The sequence below is a fragment of the Platichthys flesus genome, chromosome 13 (genome assembly GCF_949316205.1).
Source record: "Platichthys flesus chromosome 13, fPlaFle2.1, whole genome shotgun sequence".
In the NCBI taxonomy this organism is placed as follows: domain Eukaryota; kingdom Metazoa; phylum Chordata; class Actinopteri; order Pleuronectiformes; family Pleuronectidae; genus Platichthys; species Platichthys flesus.
The window spans coordinates 5,093,478-5,113,359 of record NC_084957.1 but is presented as its reverse complement, the minus strand read 5'-3'; the positions used below and the strand labels follow the sequence as shown (position 1 = coordinate 5,113,359).

At 43.5% G+C, this 19,882-nt stretch overlaps 1 protein-coding gene across 1 annotated transcript in view; it reads left to right on the top strand.

The window, feature by feature from the left end:
- adarb1b (adenosine deaminase RNA specific B1b) overlaps nucleotides 1-11,635 on the top strand; it is a 104,702-nt gene extending 93,067 nt beyond the window's left edge. Inside the window, exons 7-12 of the mRNA XM_062402813.1 lie at nucleotides 1,859-2,027; nucleotides 2,219-2,370; nucleotides 3,079-3,247; nucleotides 6,870-7,051; nucleotides 9,200-9,378; nucleotides 10,752-11,635. Of these exons, the coding sequence (XP_062258797.1) occupies nucleotides 1,859-2,027; nucleotides 2,219-2,370; nucleotides 3,079-3,247; nucleotides 6,870-7,051; nucleotides 9,200-9,378; nucleotides 10,752-10,928 (1,028 nt within the window). The 3' untranslated portion in view covers nucleotides 10,929-11,635. The remainder of the gene's footprint in view (nucleotides 1-1,858; nucleotides 2,028-2,218; nucleotides 2,371-3,078; nucleotides 3,248-6,869; nucleotides 7,052-9,199; nucleotides 9,379-10,751) is intronic.
- The last annotated feature ends 8,247 nt before the right edge of the window (nucleotides 11,636-19,882 follow it).

The window sequence follows — 19,882 nt, the reverse complement described above, 5'->3', positions numbered from 1 at the left end:
AAATCGTTTTACATTAATAATACATACATAGTGTAATATAATATATGAAACCCAGCCAACCCAGCCCATTAAATCATCCTTCCCAACTCAAGTATCAAGACTAGCTTGGTCATAACCATCGAGTGTGAACTTTTCAAAATTGTCTCCATTACGAAACTCTCTCCCAGCTCCCCTGACCCTTTTCCAGTTGAGCTTTAAGAGAGCACTTTTCACAAACCATCCTTAAAATCACTTTTCATTGTAAGTTCCTCCTTAGAATCCTTTTACTACTGAACCTGTAAAAACCCAACTCAAAAGGCTTCATTTCGGCTCCTCCTGATATTTCCATGAGGAGAGATAACCCCAAAGCGTTAGCTACAGCAGGGGACTTAGCTTTCAGGCTGTCAAACACGGTGCTCATCAATTTTGAGATATGTGTTATGTTTGTTGCCTTGGCCAGCTTTGAATTTTGCTTTACACATATTGCATCAAGCGTTGTCTGCGTCAATCATCGTAAAGTGTAACCACACTTTCGACTGTGTGCACTGATCAGAGATGAGCTTGGCTTGATCCCGTTCCAGGGGTGAGTCACATGGTCTCGCTCTCTCTCGCTCTTTATCTAACATATGCTCTTTCTTTTACTCTCACTCACGTATACATCGCTCTTTCATCGAGATGTGCTCACAAGTACCTGAATTTCACAACGATTTGATTTAACATTAACGGAATTTTGTTGTTACCTTTCAAAGTACAGATTTCGGCCCAACCCTAATCATATGTCTCTTGTTTTTACGCAACCTACACTGGCTCGCTGTATCTTGTATCATCAATTTAAAGACCTTCAATTTTAAGGACTAAACTGCTTCACCCTTTCTTATATAACAAACTCCCTATCGTTCTATAATCTTTCTATAAACTCTCACAATCCTCAAGCTCAAATTATAACTATTCTCAACGTTCTCACAAAACCCACTGGGGATATTACGCTTAGCTACTCTGCCCTCAAAATGTGTCTTTAGACATCAGACTTCTTCCCTCAGATGACAGGTTTAAGTACTTATATCATAATTAACGTATCGCCTACAACTAACAACTGTTATACATGTTAATGTATTAATACATGTTAATGATATTTAGATAATATCTATGTTTTTTGTAATTATATGAATGGTTCCAGACGTATACAAAAATTTTATACAAAAGTCTGTGTTTGTTTTTGCATATTTGCCTAAAAATTATAACCTTTAAAGCAATTATCGATATTTATTTAAACAGAAATATCCAAGCTAGACATTTGCTCTAAAACATTTTACACTTATTTATTCTTAACATTCTTTTTCCAGAATTAACCACATTACTATGTGATGTTAATTTCATAAAATAACATACATTGATAATGTTCCTCGAACAATTTAATGTTAACGTCTCTGTGAGGGAGTGGTCTGTGAGATTGACGGGACAGTTGCAGGATTGTTTTCCTTTCAGTGTAAGAAAATCATGAATGAGTCAGTCATCATCTCCGTCGCACTTCACTCTAGTCACTGTGAGAGCCTGTTGTTGTAATCATTGAGTTGTCGTTATTAGTTAAGCGTAATAACTCTGATGCGTGAGCTTTACCAACAGGTGGGTGATTGTGTTTGTGGTGCAAAATAAGTAAACAAGTTTTTAACGAGATAGTACTGAACCCCTTCCTCCTTAGAAAATAAATACAAAACGGCAGTCGGCATATTTCAGCAGCAACATAACACTGTTGTTACAGAGGAAACAGTGGAAACACTTCCCACCTCTCAAGGGGCGTTAAAGTACAATTTAGGCAGCAGGTACTTTGGGTGTTTGCGTTCATTGACCGATTCCTCTCTGTCCTCTTTCCCCTCAACAGGGACAGATGTGAAGGAAGCGCAGGTCATTTGTGTCTCCACAGGAACCAAATGCATCAACGGTGAGTACATGAGTGACCGCGGCCTTGCGCTCAATGACTGCCACGCTGAGATCATCGCCCGACGCTCGCTCATCAGATACCTCTACTCTCAGCTGGAGTTCTTCCTCAGGTCAGTAAACAATTGGAAATGTTTGCTCTATAATCCCAGGACAGCTGTACGATTGTTGTGTTATGTTGTTGTATATGTTGGAAGTTTTCTTGTTTAGATCTCTCTCTTTAATGCACCAATGAAACCAGTACAGGTTTAGTGGTGGTTTGTCAGCCCTGATTGAATCCGCCATGTTTGTCTCTTCATCACAGCAACACCAAGGAGGACCACCAAAATTCCATATTCATGCACTGTGACAAGGAAGGCTACAGGTTAAAGGACAATGTTCAGTTCCACCTCTACATCAGCACCTCGCCCTGCGGAGACGCCAGGATCTTCTCTCCGCACGAGGCCGGCGTCGAAGGTTTGCAATCCACTGCAGCACGTCCACACACATCCACACACCTCCAGCCTTGTTCCTCCTCTTCCTCGGCTCTGCCAGCCTGTTATTCATTTGGTCTTGTCTTGGTTTTGGAAAAAATTCAGTTTGAGCAGCAGTTTATTTTATTTTAATTAGATTTGCAGGTTTTCCTCTTATGGTTGGTTTCATTTAATTATAATTTTGCTCCGATGTCCAAATACACATTACAGACCCGTTTAAACAAGGCTCGAGTAATTAGAGCTTTTTGTCATTCTCTGTCTGTCTCTATCAGTCTTTCCTCCGCCCAGCCAGCCCACTCTGTCTGTCTGATTAACCTCCCTCTTACTCTTGTCAGAGTGTTTTCCGTTACACATGGCAGACTGAATAGAAAACAGCCACATTCAATTAGTCACCGAATGGATGGCGCCTGCTTGCGAAAGAGCAGAAAACATTGATAACATAATACAAATAATAGGTCATGCTTGTATGGAAGCAATGTTTTTGTTTTCATTTGCTAGAATCTCTGTTTTCTGAAACACTACAGGAGGAGGAGGAGGAGATCAATTTTAGATATTTGCATATTAATATGTCCATAATCCAATCGTTAGTCTGACAGGTTTATCTTGTCTCAAGGAGCTGGTTCCCTCTGAAGTTTAGTATTTGAATGTGAGTCCCCGTCTTTATCCCCTGTCTCTGTGTTGTCTCGCTCAGACCAAGGAGACAGACATCCTAACCGAAAAGCGCGGGGACAGCTAAGGACCAAAATCGAGTCGGGGGAAGGAACCATCCCAGTGAGGTCGAGCAACACCATCCAGACCTGGGACGGCGTGCTGCAAGGGGAGCGGTTACTCACGATGTCATGCAGTGACAAAATCGCAAGGTACTTTATTACTACTCTGACTTGTAATGATACCGCTGATCAACTACCTAGTTACTGTTTAGTTATAACAAGGAGTTTTGTTCATTTGTTTTTTTTATTGTTTCTTATACGCGACTATAAGCGGCCGAGATGAGTTTTCTCAGAAGGGTGGCTGGCGTCTCCCTTAGGGATAGGGTGAGAAGCTCAGCCATCCGTGAGGAACTCGGATTAGAGCCGCTGCTCCTTCACTTAGAAAGGAGTCAGCTGAGGTGGTTCGGGCATCTGGTAAGGATGCCCACTGGGCGCCTTCCTTGGGAGGTGTTTCAGGCACGTCCAGTGGGGAGGAGACCTCGGGGAAGACCCAGGACTAGGTGGAGAGATTATATCTCAACACTGGCCTGGGAACGCCTCGGGATCCCCCCGTCAGAGTTGGTCAATGTGGCCCGGGAAAGGGAAGTCTGGGGCCCCCTGCTTGAGCTGCTCCCCCCGCGACCCGACCCCGGATAAGCGGATGAAAATGAGATGAGATGAGATGAGACTATATGAACATACTCTTTCTGTCCTACAAAGAGTTTAATGAAAAGATGGATACTCTTGTCTTTACAAATATATATATATATATATGAGCTTGGCTAGTAGTTGTCAGTTGCTTCTGGGTGCAGGTAATGTAAATTGATCCAATATATTTCTAGCAATGTACTGGTATGACCATGAAAAATGCATTTAATCACATTCTGTGCTGGTTTAGAAAGGTCCTTAAACAGTAGTTATTTAGTGAACACTGCAGAAACCCTGAACCTTCATATTGAAACCATAAAAAACTTAATGTTTCATCATTCTTCACGTGTTTTATTTACTCGTACTGCGATGAAGTGCATTATTTCCTCGCTCTGTCGTCTCAGGTCTATCGTTTTCGCCTCGGGGAGTGACGGGTGGAACTGGATTGATGGTTCCTCTGTCCCCGGGGCCGCTTTTAGCAGGCAGATCATAGTGTCTTTAGTCTCTGTCCATGTTCAAGGCAACAGTGTGCCGCCACTGTGATGAACGATAAAACTTCTCCATAACTCTTCCCACCAGCCCGCTCCCTTCTCCTCTTCCTCCCCGATCGCAATACCTTGCCTGAACGCACAGAGTGATTGAATGCCGAGCATGTATTTGATGAGGGAGATGTCGACTGTGTAGCAGATGCTGTTTGCACTGTGTGAGAGGGTTTTTGCCATTTCAGCGGTGTCAGTAATGGTAGCAGTGATTCCGATTTTTTTTTTCGGGGGGCTGTTTGGAGTGGAGGGATCCAAGTCAGTAGAGGGTAAAATGGGTTGGGAGAGCGTTCATGTAGTCATGGGGGCTGTTTTCAGGCCTGATAACAAGCAGAAACGTGAACTATTTTAAAATTGATGTACAGAAATAGAAATTAACCCTTTTGATATTATTAAATGATTCCACTGTGGGGAAACATTACGATGCAAAGACAGAGCTTTTACGAATCTTTAGCCCACTGGCCTCTGCTCCTGTGTCACTTTGACCCACGTCACCAATGTAACCTCCTCAACCTTTGTTTCCTCTCGTCTCGTTGTCTTTGGATCTCCCGCTCAGCCCTGCATCTTTAGCAAGAACAAGCGCTTCTCTGCCTCGTGTTTCTTGTTCCCAGTTATCTGAAAGAGCTCATTGAAAAACAGGCTCTTACGGATCATGTGCATGTGTGTGTGTGTGTGTGTTTGCGTGTGTGCGAGCTTGTGCGTCCTCCAGAGTGTAAACCTGTAGTGATGAAAAAACATTTGCATGTGTGTGGCCCAAAATACGACTGTTTTACTGCTTGCAGTTATAAATTCAGATTTCTGCCTCAGTTTGACACACAACGTCACGCTCTTCCTCACGCACACAGACACACACACAAACGCATAGAGCATATATTGCATTTGAAAAACAATGGACCCTCTGTGTAGCCTGAGGTCTGATGCTTATTGCATATTCCTTATTGTTCTAGGTCCACGTTGGTAATTTCACACACTCTCAAACAGCCTGAAGCGACAGAGGGAACAATAGGAGCTCACGGTCATCATCTCACTCTCCTGGTCTTGTGTTGTCGATCTGTGCTCTTAGTATCTCTGGATTTACATAGCGTTCTAGTCTTGATGACCTCATACACCTATTCACACACACAGTCTTAGTGTGCGTCTATGTACAGCCGTTCGACCCTCTGGTTAGTGGACCACCCGCTGTACCTCCTGAGCCACAGCAGCCTCCAAAAGATATCAATCCTTTGTCGGTTGGTTTGTTAAATTGTGAGCAAGATTTTCAGAATCACCACTGGATGGATTTACCACAAAGGTTGGTGCAGGGATGTGGTTTTGATCAGACAAGAACGCGGTTCATTTTCTTTGATTTTCTTTTGAAACTTCACTGATTTCTCAGAATAATTCATGGATCTTGCTGCAAAAATTCTGGAAACATCAGGGGAATGATATTGAGTGTGTGCAATCTGCTGCGGATCCAGATAAAATGTGGTTTCCTATAAGGGAACTGTTGGTGCTTGGTTGAGGCATGCGCTCTACTGACTGCCATGGTTCATATACTATTATTATTATTACTATTATTATTATTATTATTATTATAATACTTATGTAAAACCTGTTTTTAAAGATTCACACTACCCTTTGCTAGCACGTGTCATTCTGCCAACTGGGTGCTCAATCCTCTCTTTACTCTCACATTTTCACTGTCTCTCTCTCTCTCTCTCTCACTCTCTCTCACGCTCTCAAGCTCTCTCCTCTCTCTCTCCACCCTTTCTCCCCTCTCTCTCTCCCCCCTCTCTCTCTCCCTCCCTCTCCACCACCACCATTGAGGTTGGCAGGCAACGCTTCACAGAGCATGTCAATGGGAAAAGGACTGGGGAGAGATGGCTAATGACACATCATAGAAATACACAGACGTTTGTAGAAAATGAAATTGGATACCTTACAGTGTACACAACTGTAGGATTGTGTGCGGTAGATTGCATAAGCTGGCTACATGCTCATATAGTCTGCTCGTGCTGCCTTGATGGTTGTGTGTTCCCACTTTGCAGCGTGCACATACCACATTACCATATTTTTTTGTATAATCCCTGAACTTTTCATTACTTTAAGAAAAGTCCCCTTTTCTGCATATTTTTTGATACCGACCACGGCTTCTAACGAATACAATGAAATCAGGTTGTATGTTGTGCAAACTCTGAGCCCATGGCTGCCGTCTGACGAGGAATTCATTAATTATAAATAACTGTGTTAAAGTGTTTTAGGTCCAGATGACATTTGGTTAATCTCTATTAACAGCAATCTGCATATGAATACCGATTAATTAAAAAGCCGATAGCCGATGCATTTCAGTCAGTGTGTTCTTTTGCTTTCCACACAAACTAGAGACCTGCAGGCAACCAAAGTCTGATGAACATGAAAAATCTTGTTCCTCCCTAACAGATTCTGAATCTGTTAGGGAGGAACAAGATTTTTCTGATACTATGAACACAAACTATGTCTTGTGCGGTTATGTGGTATTTGGCAAAGTCAAAATCCTTCAAGCAAATTCTTGAATAATCCCCACAAAAATAAAAAAGAAATTCCTACTTTCATGTAATCTAAATTGTGGTTTGTTTTTCCTGCTGCAGATGGAATGTGATGGGCCTCCAGGGCTCCTTGATGAGCTACTTCTCAGAGCCAATCTACTTCTCCAGCATCATCCTCGGCAGCCTTTACCACGCCGACCACCTCTCCCGGGCCATGTACCAGCGCATCGCAGAAATCGAGGACCTGCCCCAGCAGTTCACTCTCAACAAGCCTTTACTCAGCGGTAAACACTCTTCTCTGATCTGGAATTTCTGGTCTAATGTGGTGAATTTAACTTGAGAGAAATTAATGCCGACCATGTTCTCATTTTCATGTTGTGAGGGGATCAGGGCTCTCCTTGTTGATCTTTGCTGGTCAAACTCCGGTTTCTCTAAACAGCAGAGAGGATGACATTAATCCTCAGTAGTGAACCTGGTTATCCCCGTTGCTGGTCAGTCTGTGGCAGGAAGACACTTACTGCTTTTCTCGCGTTTGATCTATCTGACATTTACCTTGTTCCTGCCATATTTAAATAGCTTCATCATTTTGTAAATTCTTTGGCTTGACCTTTTAAAAATGGTCACAAAGACCAGGAATCCAGCTTTTTTCTAGCTTGTGCCTCTGCACCAGTGAGGTTGTAGGCTTCATTTTTGTTCAGGTCCGTCTCATTTTTGTTCAGGTCCGTCTCAACATTTCTTAAATGTTGACTTAAATTCAAGAATTAACAGATTCAAAGGTCAAAAAGTTCAAATTCAAGATTCAAGATTTTTATTGTCAAATGCACAACAATAACATTAAGCAGTCGCTGGTAATGAAATGCTTGAGTCACAGGCTCTCTTAGCAATGCTCGAGTAATTACAACCCAAAAAATTAAATAGAAGTAGTGTAAAATAGCCTGAGGGTCAGCTCTTCTCTCTCTCGCTCTGTGTTCGTGTGAAACGTCTGCGCTTGGATCGTTTGTGCAACCAGTCTGTCAAAATGCCCCGGCCAATAGAAGCCAGGTGTAGTGATGACGAATGAGGGGCTATTGGAGTGTAATGCAATGCAAAAATCTAATCATAAAATCAATAAACCCTGCTCTCACACTGAAAAACCTCAGTCTCAAGGGGAAACAACTAAGTAGGCACTGATGGACCATTTCTATTGCCGATTTCAAAGGGTCAAGAGCAGAAAGGCTCTGATCGACTTTAGGACCGGCTTCTGCTCAGGTCGAACAATAAGGGGGGGGGGGGGGTATTAATCAAGGAGGTTTATATTCATGACCAAAACTAAAATATGTTCTAACATGAACATCTATTTCCATCTGTCAGAATCCAACTGCAAAACGGACACTGTGTTCATTTGATTAGATCCGAGGCGATGACATGTCAAAGAGGCTGGATGTACGTGCAGCCCTTGTGTCTCCTCCTCCCTGTTCCTCCTTTCTGCTCCTCCTGCCTGCTCCCTTCTGCCTGCTCCCCCTCCCTGCTCCTCCTCCCTGCTCCCCATCCCTGCTTCTCCTCCCTGCTCCTCCTGCCTGCTCCCCCTCCCTTCTCCTCCTCCCTGCTCCCCATCCCTGCTCCTCCTCCCTGCTCCTCCTCCCTTCTCCTCCTCCCTGCTCCCCATCCCTGCTCCTCCTCCCTGCTCCCGTTCCCTGTTCCTCCTCCCTGCTCCCGTTCCCTGTTCCTCCTCCCTGTTCCTCCTCCCTGCTCCTCCTCCCTGCTCCTCCTCCCTGCCCGCTCTCTCAATGGTCGAGGGGGAAAGGATATAATAGTAGGGAGGTTATTAACCTTTTCCGCTTTAGAGAGTTTTTAGCGGTGAAGGGCTGTGGCGCTAGATCACTGAGGGTTTCATCCCCTTTAAATCATCCTCTGCCACAAGGGCTGCCAAATGGAACCAAGGCGCTTAATACATACACACACACAGACACACACACACAGACACACACAGACACACTCAGCAAGACTCAGGGATTTATGGCATCCATATATCTTCCATTTATGCTTGAGATACAGAGGAGGCCGAGGCCCCATAATGTGCTGGAGGAGAGTCGGCTCCGTCCTCCTGGGTGGACTAGCTGTTTGTCTCCACTGAGTAACGCAAAATAAAAGAGAGAAAATGCTGTTTGAAGACAGTGGAGCCGTGGGAGCGACTCTCATTTGAAGAAATAAGCTCCAGTGTTTGGATACCTCATCCATTGTTTAATGCATCCATGCAGCGTAGTAGCGGGGGGGTTCCGCTGCTGTGGGTTTCACAGAAAGTTTTTTGAGGAAGGAGAAAGAAGAAGATCCAGACAATCCGTTTAATGGTTTCCTGCCCTTGATTTTATTTTGGGACAAAATAATCATTTGTTTTCACGTTTTGTTCCGTGTTCGCCGCTCACACATTGACCGTGGATGTTTCTGGTTTGAAGGAATAAGCAACGCGGAGGCCAGGCAGCCAGGCAAGGCGCCAAACTTCAGCGTGAACTGGACAGTGGGAGACCAGGCCTTGGAGGTGATCAACGCCACCACGGGCAAGGACGACATGGGCCGTGCTTCACGTCTCTGCAAGCACGTCCTCTACAGCCGCTGGGTGCGCCTACACGCCAAGGTAATTGTACTGAAGCATTTGTGGTCGCCAGCTGCTTTCTGGTTCCCTCCTCTCGTCCTCACGTTTCTGGAAGCGTACAGCAGACTGTATTAAAATGATAATTTAAACTCATAGGATAATTTCCCACATAATGTATGTATTGGTTATTTGAATACAAATACAATAATTACATTTGCATATTCATTTTCACATCGTGGTTTTCCACAACCACATTAAAATGAAAATGGAAAAAGCTGTTTGACATTTTACTTCTCAAACTCTCTTGTACAGATGACAACATTCACATGTTAATTCCTAGTTGCAAATTAAAAATGCATTTTAAACAATGTAACTTTGGTTTCCCATTTATGCAACAGTATTACAATTTGATATTGACAACAAGGCATTTGACATTTCATTTCCTGAGATGTCACCTGCTCTATTGTGTGAGCAGTGTTCAAATGCAATACGTGAAACTGAAAAACACCGGGTTGCATTTATGTTATCACACTCTTTTACTTAATATATGTCTCTTGAATCATTTGACATATTAATATAATTTTTTTCTACTTAGTAATGTGAAAGACCAACATAAGAGAAATACTTAAAAGATATTTTCAGCATATTTTCAACACAGAATACCTGTATAATACATATATATATTTAATGGCTGAATCTGGAGACTTTTCACGGCTCCCCCTGGCCAACTGGAACCTGTCCCTGGTGAGGGAGGAGTGATGATGAGGAGGGGGAGGATGATGGGGGCTGCAGGACCAAACTGCATTTTCATTTTGATACCAAAGGAGTGTGGTGTAGAGGCCGAACAGTTCTATGAATTCCAGTATAAGCATGACAATTGGTTCCCAGAGCCCCTGCTGGGACCTTATTTGTCCGATATGAACTGAAAGACACTGTGGGGCCGATCGAACACCTGATAAAACTAACCTTAAAATTAGATTGAGGAGAATCCATCTTGAATTCATACATCATTCTTTCTTGTCTTGTTGAACTTGAACGTTTTTAAACACAGACCTAGAAACAGAGAGAAGCTGCTTTTCAGAAAATGATCTGAGCTGCAGAATCTCCTAAGAAGAAGTTTTAGTGATAAGAGCCGACACTGGAGACGATGTGCTGTAAACAAAGACATGTGATCTCCACAGTGGAATTAGGACGTTAGGCCCTGAGAGGAGAATCTACTGCTGCAATGTTCACGTGTGAAAGACCACCTCCAGAGAAAGTCTGTGCACGTTCATATCTGAAAACCTCTAGAGAGAGAGAGAGAGCGAGAGGATGGAGCTGCGGCCGCTGTTATGACCTCTATATGACCTGTGTAATTTTTTATTCATGACATTTCTTCCTCTCTGTCTCTCCCCCCCCCCCCCCCCCCCCCGCAGCTGTCCTCCATGCTGCGGATCAAGGTGCTCAAGCCCAGCTCGTACCACGAAGCCAAGCAGGCGGCCACAGAGTACCACTCTGCCAAGCAGGCCCTCATCAAGGCCTTCCACAAGGCCGGCCTGGGGGCGTGGGTCAAAAAGCCCATCGAGCAAGACCAGTTCACCCTCTGCTCCTGAGGGAGTCAAGGGACCAAGGGATTCCAAACACCCCCTCCCCGATCTTTGCCCCCCCAACCTGACCCAGGCCTGAAAGCAAGGGAGCCCCCTTATTAACAGCCAGCCCACACAGACACTTACCTCCGTCCCACGTGTCAGCGCACGTGCACTTTGTACTTGTGGAAAATCGACGGGCGTAGTTTCACAAGTCATCCATAGCTACTCATCTCTCATTCCTCCGGGGACTCGAGCCTCCACCACGTCTTCTCCATTTTATTTGTACGATTTTTAACCGATGGTGTTTTTTCATCTGCTCATTTTATGTTTTTAAAACTGGAAATCATGGTTTTTACTCCGCTCAGTCTTTTTTTTTATGTTTCCCTCAGAAGTCGTGTTTTACAAGTTGAAAATTATAAAGTCTTATGTCTATTTTCTTGCTCAGTGATTGTAGCCAGCTTAGGGTGAAATGTAGCCTAGAGACACAGGGTCTTTGTCAAGTAACACCAACGTTTATGGACCTACAAAAATGAATTGCTCTATATGTATACTTGCTAAAAATTTAACTAACTTTAATTTAAAGATGCGTAAAATCTTCAGGATGTAAATCTGAAAAGAAAGAAGTTAAAAATAGTTAAACAAAACTCTTAATGTGTGTTATTTGGGTCCGTTGCTTAGATGAGACTTCATGTTGTGGGCCCCTGTATTAAAGAAACTGATGTTGAAAAGCTGTGGCCCTGTTTGACTCACTGACTGGAAGAGGAAACTCAGCGCAGGGCAGGCGACGCATGATGATTCCTGTCTCCATTCATCCAGTCCTTCCATTCATAAGTTATTTTATCTCATCTCTCATTTCATTCTGGAACACTTCGCTGTGGGGGGGCTCATGTGGACTCCACCCCCCCCCCCTTGCCTGGGTCTCGGGACAAGCTTCGGGAGGTGCTGCACGTTGTATTTGACTTTCTTTTTTTGTTTTCTTTCTTGATCTAAGCCATGGCTTTGCATGGGAACTGAACTGGGAGCAGAACACGCGCGGTGGAGGCGCCGCGTGCATCCATCAGTGAATGATTTTTTTTTGAATGAATGAATGCCAGCATCTTCCTCCACAGGCAGCTTTGAATCTTTGTCTCTGTTTTCTAGATTTTCGTGTGTTTTGTCTCTTTCTTTTCCGGTGGGGGGGACAGGGGACAGGGGACAGGGACCGTGTTGTTGTAGTTGTTGTTGTTGTTGTTGTTTCTTAAGAATGGGGCATTTGAGGACAGGAGATATTACTGCAGTAGAGATAGTGATAGAATAAACAGACCTCTCATCTTGTAACTACTTTGTGGAAGGGACCCCCGGTGGCTGTCAGCTGAACTGCAGGCGGCCTGGTCCACTGTATGTGCCACGTACAGTTCTGAATATGAAGCTACATTCACGTTAGGCCAGTCTGTAGTGATGCAAACACACTGTAACCCCTTCACCTGGAGGAGCAGTGGAGCGCCACGCTGTCCCAGCCCCCCCCTATGCCTAGACAACCAAACGTCTCGCGGTGTGATGTCATCTCCGTCCTCCTTCTCTTCTTCTCTTCTTCTCCGTTCGCTTTGAGCGGAGCCCCTTTTGTGATTTTTGACGCCTGCACGAGTGCACAAATCTTCAAGTAGTGAATTCCTATTCCAAACTGTAACGTGTAGGGAAATGTATGTATGTTTGTGTGTGTGTGTGTGTGTGTGTGTGTGTGTGTGTGTGTGTCTGTGTCTGTGCAGAATCTGTACGTGTGTGCTCAGGAGTACTCTGTGGAATCTTCACCAAAGATGATGATGTCCATGTGGGTTTCTATCCCGGTGTTATTTCCTCTCCAAGATGTTCACGTTCTGTTTCTTCTTCGGGGCTCAAACCCTCTGCTGTTTGTAAATCCACCAAACAAATGTATTTTTTTTAATTTGTACAGAAACAGTGTATTTAATTCAAAGTGTATGTTTTGGGGGGGGCGGACTGAAATGTCAGGCGTCTTTAGAGCACCTGTTGCCAACGTGTGTATATTGTGACCTGCGACCATTATTGCTGCAGTTTCGCAGTTTTGTGTATATAAGAAACAACAATGACAAAATCTTCCTCCTGTACAATTCCCCCCCCCCCCCCCCCTCTTTCTTTTCCCCCCCTCAAACTCTTTTCTGACGATGATTATGCTCCTGCGTATGTGTTAGCGTTTCTGTGTGACTCACTGAGCACCCTTGAGCAAGGCACTAACACTGCTGGGCTTTCATCCCAAATTGTAGCCACCCATGTTTGAAGAAAAAACAAATGCATATATATATATATATATATATATATATATATATGCATTGTAAGGTGCCTCAGCTAAAAGTGGCATCCACCAGCCGGCACGTGTGATGTCATTTCTGTACCTTGTTCTCTCACCTCCTGTGTATTTGGTTGTGGTATGAATCAGTGTTAGTGAGGAAGATGAAGAAGAAGAAGAAAAAGAAAAGGGGTATCTGATGTGATTGAAAAACAAAACCCTGAGCGCAGTGGGACCCCCTGACAAAAAGGCCCAGACCAAAGTCACAAGCAATACTCCTGATGTCTCCCGTCATGTCAGCCCATCGCAAACAGGAGTCTAAACTCAGCCCCCCCCCCAGTCTCTGTCTCCTGTTCTATTCTTCTCCACAAAGCTGTCTGAGGTATTTTTATACATATATACATATATATATATATATATATGTACATTTCCCTCCTGAAAGGACTGCCTGCTTCCAAGTTTTCTTTTACTTTTGACTGCACTAAAGATGTCAACTGATGATGTCATGATGAAAAAGCCGTCCCTGTTTCCGGACCGGATGGCAACTATCACAGCAAGAACTGAACTGCTCATGCTTATCCCCCATTCCCCACCCCCCCCACCCCTTCGTGACCCCTCGCTGATCAGTGACCCCTCTCCTCTCCGACCCCGGCAGCCGTCGTCTGCACGGGGCTTTATTACTTTTGTTGGTTTTTCATTTTTGTGACGACTCCAGAGACGTTCGGGCAGCGTTCAGAGCCGCCTGCTCTCCCCCCCGATCTCCCCCTCTCCAGTTGTCCGATGTGTGAAAAACTCGACACAAACGAAAAACCACAACCTTGCATGTACTACCATCACTGAAGCTGCACCTAGCATGATGACAAACTTTTAAAGGACTCGTGTAGAAAAAAAAAAGATTAAAACAGCTAAAGATAGATATATAAAATGAACAAAAAAGAATAAAAGAGTTCTTAGTTTACTTTTGCACGTGGCTGGGATTCTTTCTTATCGAGGTTTGAATGTTTCTGTCTTTGTGTTTGTTGATGTTTCCACGTTCAGTATATTTAAATTTGTGTGCACTAAATTAAGAACATACAGGAGGTCTACTCATTTTGGATTATCACATCTTAAATGTGGTTAGATTTTTATTTTTACTTTACGATGGTAAAAGCAAATGAGGAGCATCATCATCAGAATGCTTTAAATGCAAAAACCATAAGAACCAGAGCTATGATGACAAGGAAAACTATTCACTGAAGTACTAATAAAATAATAAGGAAACGTCTGGTTACAACTGAAGGACCTGCATTTTAAATTATACTGCAGCAAAAGCGCACGTCGTACTACAACATCAAACTACATGTCCTAGTTCTACCTCTGCTAGTAATAATGGATAATATTCATAATAATGTCTATATCTGTAGCTCTTCTGAAAACAAAGTGCATCATACATTTAAAAGAAAGTTAACAAAAATATAGAACAACATAAAAAACACAGTCATAAGAGTATAAATAAATAAAAAATAAATAGATAAAGTAAACGGTTTATTGGATGGTCTGATGAAATGTGTGGATTTAACTGGTTCTGCTCTGAATTGAATCAAATCAATCAAGTCCAATAAGAATCATAACTCTGGAGAAATGCAAGAAGGACTGTTCCCCACTGGATGTCCTTCTAAACCGAATGGACCCAAAGGGAAACACACCTGGGCTCTGTGTGGGAGGTACGTAAAGAAGCATGTTGCACCCCCCACTGTTCATACGACACATAACTGAAAGTCTGGTATAAAATGAACAATGTCCTCCAGAGACTGTTCAGCTCAAATCAAATCCGTCCTGGACATGTTTGCCTGAAGTTCCCCATCCAGAAAATTAGTCCAACTGCAGAGTTGTCAAACGGAGCAGGAGACAACTTTCTGCATCATCATCACACAACTGGATATTATCATCGACTTCAGAGACACGTGCATCTTTTGAATAAAACACTTCGTTGTTAATCAATCATACGAGTTATCCTCCTGAAATAGATATATATATATATATATATATACATTTGTAGTAGTTTTCATTTTACAGGTTCAGTACAGAGTCGCTTGTTTTGTTTGCTGAGAAGAAAAAAATTCCCGCAGACACAAATAGCAAAAGTGTCAATCAGACTCAAGGTGAAGCTGGATTAGTCCGACAGGAGCGTCTCATGCATTCTACTGCCGCTTTTAATCTGGAGCTCACACGGGAGGAAAGTCAGGTCATCAACTTCTCTGTGTGTGTGTGTGTTTGTTGTGGTGTGTGTACAGTAAGTTGTGTTTGTTTTCACACTTCACTTTTGAAGTTTGGTTACGAAGGCGAAACTTCACAAACACAAAGATCTTCTAATTGTTTAGTAATCTGAGAGAGCATTTGTTCCGCTAAACAAGGCTTCATGTTTTAACAATGTTAACTCAGCCAACTATCACAGCCAAGCAGCCAGCCCCCCCACTGTGCATTCATCTTTAAGAGATCCTCACTCAGTCCCGACTTCTGAGACACGTCTGAAAGTTTAAACGGAAGCTTCCGGTCAACAGAGAATTCTTTGTCAAACGTCGGGAACTATGTGTGTGTGTGTCTGTGTGTGTGTGTGTGTGTGTGTGTGTGTGTGTGTGTGTGTGTGTGTGTGTGTGTGTGTGTGTGTGTGTGTGTGTGTGTGTGTGTGTGTGTGTGTGTGTGTGTGTGTGTGTGTGTGTGTGTGTGTGTGTGTGTGTGTGTGTGTGTGTGTGTGTTTAGCATCCCAGCAGATTCTGCACATCAGATCAATAATAAATCACACATCACTCGTTGCTTTAAACACTGGCGCTCAGAGCTGCACTCACATGATGAAAGCTCACGAAGAAGACGGAGACGTGTGAGGAACTCTGTGCTCCTCTATAATTCATCAGGCAGCTGCTGAGCTCTAACAGCCCGGCTGATGTTTACATAAGCAGTAAAATAAAAAAAGAAGATCACATCTATTAGAACACGAGCATCGCAGTTCAGACCTGGACGCACTCTCGACCACTTTAGCCACATATACACGTCTCTGACGCTTTGTGTAAAGTGTCAGATACTGCGGCAGCTCGAGCTGTTCCAGCACAGCGGCTGAATTATTCTTCAAATCCAATAAAACAGCGAAATAAAACGTCTGTGAGTGAATCATCTGTTATTTGACCCTGATCTGATTGACAGAGTGTGAAGTCGTCAGGCTGTGTTTTCAACTCCAACACAGAGGCCCAACACTTTCCCTCCATGTCTGCATCAGTTTCTGAAGTTGTGCAGCCTTCACCTTGAGTCCAGCTCTGTAACCTTCTGTTCTCCTGCTCTGTGTCGATGCTCTGGAGATACTTCAGATTCCTCCTTCTACGACACACTGTCACTGCTGCTTCTCCACCGATGTCTTGTGCCCACATTATTAGGACGATCAAATTATGTTCTATAAAGTTGTAAAAAACCTTTTAGACTTTCTAAACACTGGTAAGTTCTCCTCTTTGCCTGCTGTGAGGTGACCAACATGTCTGCTATGCTGTGGGATGAGATAAGGATCTGTGTTTCAGAACATGTTCAGTCTACAGGGCTGCTTGTAGACTGATGGCGCCGTCGTTATCATCCATTGGTATGTATGGAGGTCTGCAGGTAGCTGGATGAAAAAACAAAGTTCAGCTGCAGTGGACGTTACATTTCCAGATTTCTATCAGACACATTTTCAAAACTAACGAGTCCTCATCCTGCTCTGGTTTGATCTAAACAAACCAAACAGTCGCTCTTTGTGCCATAAAGTTGATTTTATCCAACGGATTTGATTTTGATCAACTCTCAACATGTTTAACTTTTATCTTGGTTTAATCGTTGATTTTTTGTATTAAAAAGTTTCCTGCACACAGAGCTCCTGCCATAAAAGTTAATAAACTGCTCTCATAAATAAAGGTTAATGCAATGAATGGGGTGAGAACAAACAAAATTCTAATTTGATAGCAAGCAATAGCAGGGCCACAATTATCAATAAACAGTTCATATATTATTTTTATTACTATTATATGTATTGGAAGTAGAAATAGAAGTAGTAGTTGTAGTAGTAGGTAATAAAGCAGGCAAATACAGGACTTGATATGTTATTAACGCTCAGTATCACAAGTATAAATCAGTCCATTCCTGTGAAGTGCTTCATGATGGGTGAGAAACCTGTTTGATAAACTTATTTAATTAATAAATTAATATTTACATTATTAATACATCACATTAGAATATGGAAGATTATAGAAAAGCGCAGCTTCACTGTAAACAACTCTCTGATGCCTCATTCTGAGTTAAACAACATCATACAGGGCTCTGTGTATGAACTGGAGCTGGAACATGACCACATACAGTAGAAGATGGCGGCCGAGCTGCCCGGCCCTCCACTGCAGTGCGAGTGTGACAGCGAGGGCAGCGGCTCGTGCCCCTGAGAGAAATGACAAATCATTAGCTCTGGTGCAGAGGTAAATGGGAGCCGCACTCTTTCAAGGCCCACATTTCCATTTCAATTTTCTGCTCAGCAGAGTTGATGTATGTGGCGAAATCACACGGCAAGACCGGTCTCCACCTCGGCCCGGTCGAGCCTCCTGCTACCCGCTGGTGAGAGCTCTGTGACCTTGTGTCTTGGTCTCTGTCTCTTTCTTGTGTGTGTATGTGTATGTATGTGTGTGTGTGTGAGAGAGAGAGAGATAGTCATTTCAAACCCATTGTTGCTGAATCCAAGGTAAAGAGAGGAAGTGAGGATCATCTTTGGAGACGTGATTATAAACATTGTAATTTGAATGTGTCTTCTGGGGGGGGGGGGGGGGGCATGTTGAATCTGAAGAAGACCAACAACATGACCATCAGCTCATTTTATAACTACACAGTAACCAGTGTTAACCTGGAGGAAGAAGGTAGACAATGAACTATTACACAATATGAGGATATATCATGTACTTATACTTACTAATCATTTGTACATTGATAGAAACGTGTGTGTGTGTGTGTGTGTGTGTGTGTGTGTGTGTGTGTGTGTGTGTGTGTGTGTGTGTGTGTGTGTGTGTGTGTGTGTGTGTGTGTGTGTGTGTGTGTGTGTGTGTGTGTGTGTGTGTGTGTGTGTGTGTGTGTGTGTGTGTGTGTGTGTGTGTGTGTGTGTGTGTGTGTGTGTGTGTAAGAGCCAATCAGCGGACACCGTCCACTGCAAGGCCCCGTCCCCTTTCTGTCTCTGTCCTTTTATCTTAATTAGAAGTCTCTGTATGAACACATTGGAGATGTCCCTTCCCTTATTGGCAGTGACTGACTCAGACCAACTGGACTGGACTTTAATCTTGTATTGACTGAGTTGTTTTTAAAAACCAGCTAACAAGATGACACTCCACTGTGGAAATTAATTGACTCAACATCCCCGGTCAGCTGGTAATTGCCGACTCGTCTCTTTGGAACCGTGGTCGTGGGGATACGTTGTAAATCGACTTTGTGGGTAATGCTAAGTGTCGCTGTGTGTGTGTGTTAGAGAGAGAGAGAGAGAGAGAGAGAGCAAGGAGTGTGTGTGTAGGCTAGCTATTGAGAAGACAGTGTCAAGAGGAGACGCTGATTGAGCTTATCTGTGAGCTCAGGCCTTCCTTTGTCGGGGGGGGCTCTTTTCTGACGACGCCTCTTTGAACCTGACAGAATAATTAAAAAAGCAAAAGGAAGGAAAAGCTGACATTTGCGTTTTGACCTTTTCGATTTGCGTGGCCAAAATTGCTCTCACTTTCCTCCACAGCACATTATAATATAATCCTGTGTGTGTCTGTGTGTGTGTTAAACTGTGCCTTTAAGAGTGCCTAGCGTACGTGCACATGATGGTTCTATATGCAAACAGGCGGTGTGTGTTTATGAGTGCGTGGCAGAGAATAAAAGAATAGATTTATGGCACATTACCAGGCCGTCTCTTCATTAAGGAGCTGCTTCCCGGCGAGCAGCCTCTATTTGAATAGCTAAATTGTCCGAGCAGTGTGCAAACGACGACTAATGGCTGAGTGTCCTTGTCACAGACGGCCCCGCGGCCAAAGTCAAAGTGGAGATGTTGGTTGTGTGTGTGTGTGTGTGTGTGTGTGTGTCTGTGTGTTATATTGCCACCAGTGACATTACTGCCAAACTTCTCTTGGTTTGTTGACATGTTTCCCCCCATATTAAATCACTTGTAATCTCCTTTTCTTTTTGTTGTGTAATCCTGTGCATACTTTATATTCGCAAAGACTCCATGACAGAGTTTTGGAGGCTTGAAATGTTTTTGGAAAGTATTTTGGAGGCAGACTTTTTTGAAACAGCACCACAGGGAGACAGACGGCGTATTGTCAGGCCCGGGATTTAGGAAATTCTGAGTAGAAAGCACATTAGTTATAAACCCTGGAGTATAAGCCTATGAAACACATTTCTCAGGGAATGAGAAGGGTGTGTGTGTGTGTGGGAGAGGGGGGGGGGGTTGTAAGTGGGGATGGGAGGTAGTTGGTAAACCTCAAGGGTTCCTGAGGAATCGTGTTGGGTCCAACTGAAAGACAGATAACTGAAAGAAAGCACACAGACAATGTATGAAGGGAGGAAAATGTCACGGAGGAAATGAATAATTTAGTCACTTCACAAAGATCAGTTTCTTCAGCAGTAGGAAAAATAGTATTGAGCCATGAAAACTTGCTGACCCATTTAAAATTGGTTCTGTTTTTCTGAGTGTCTC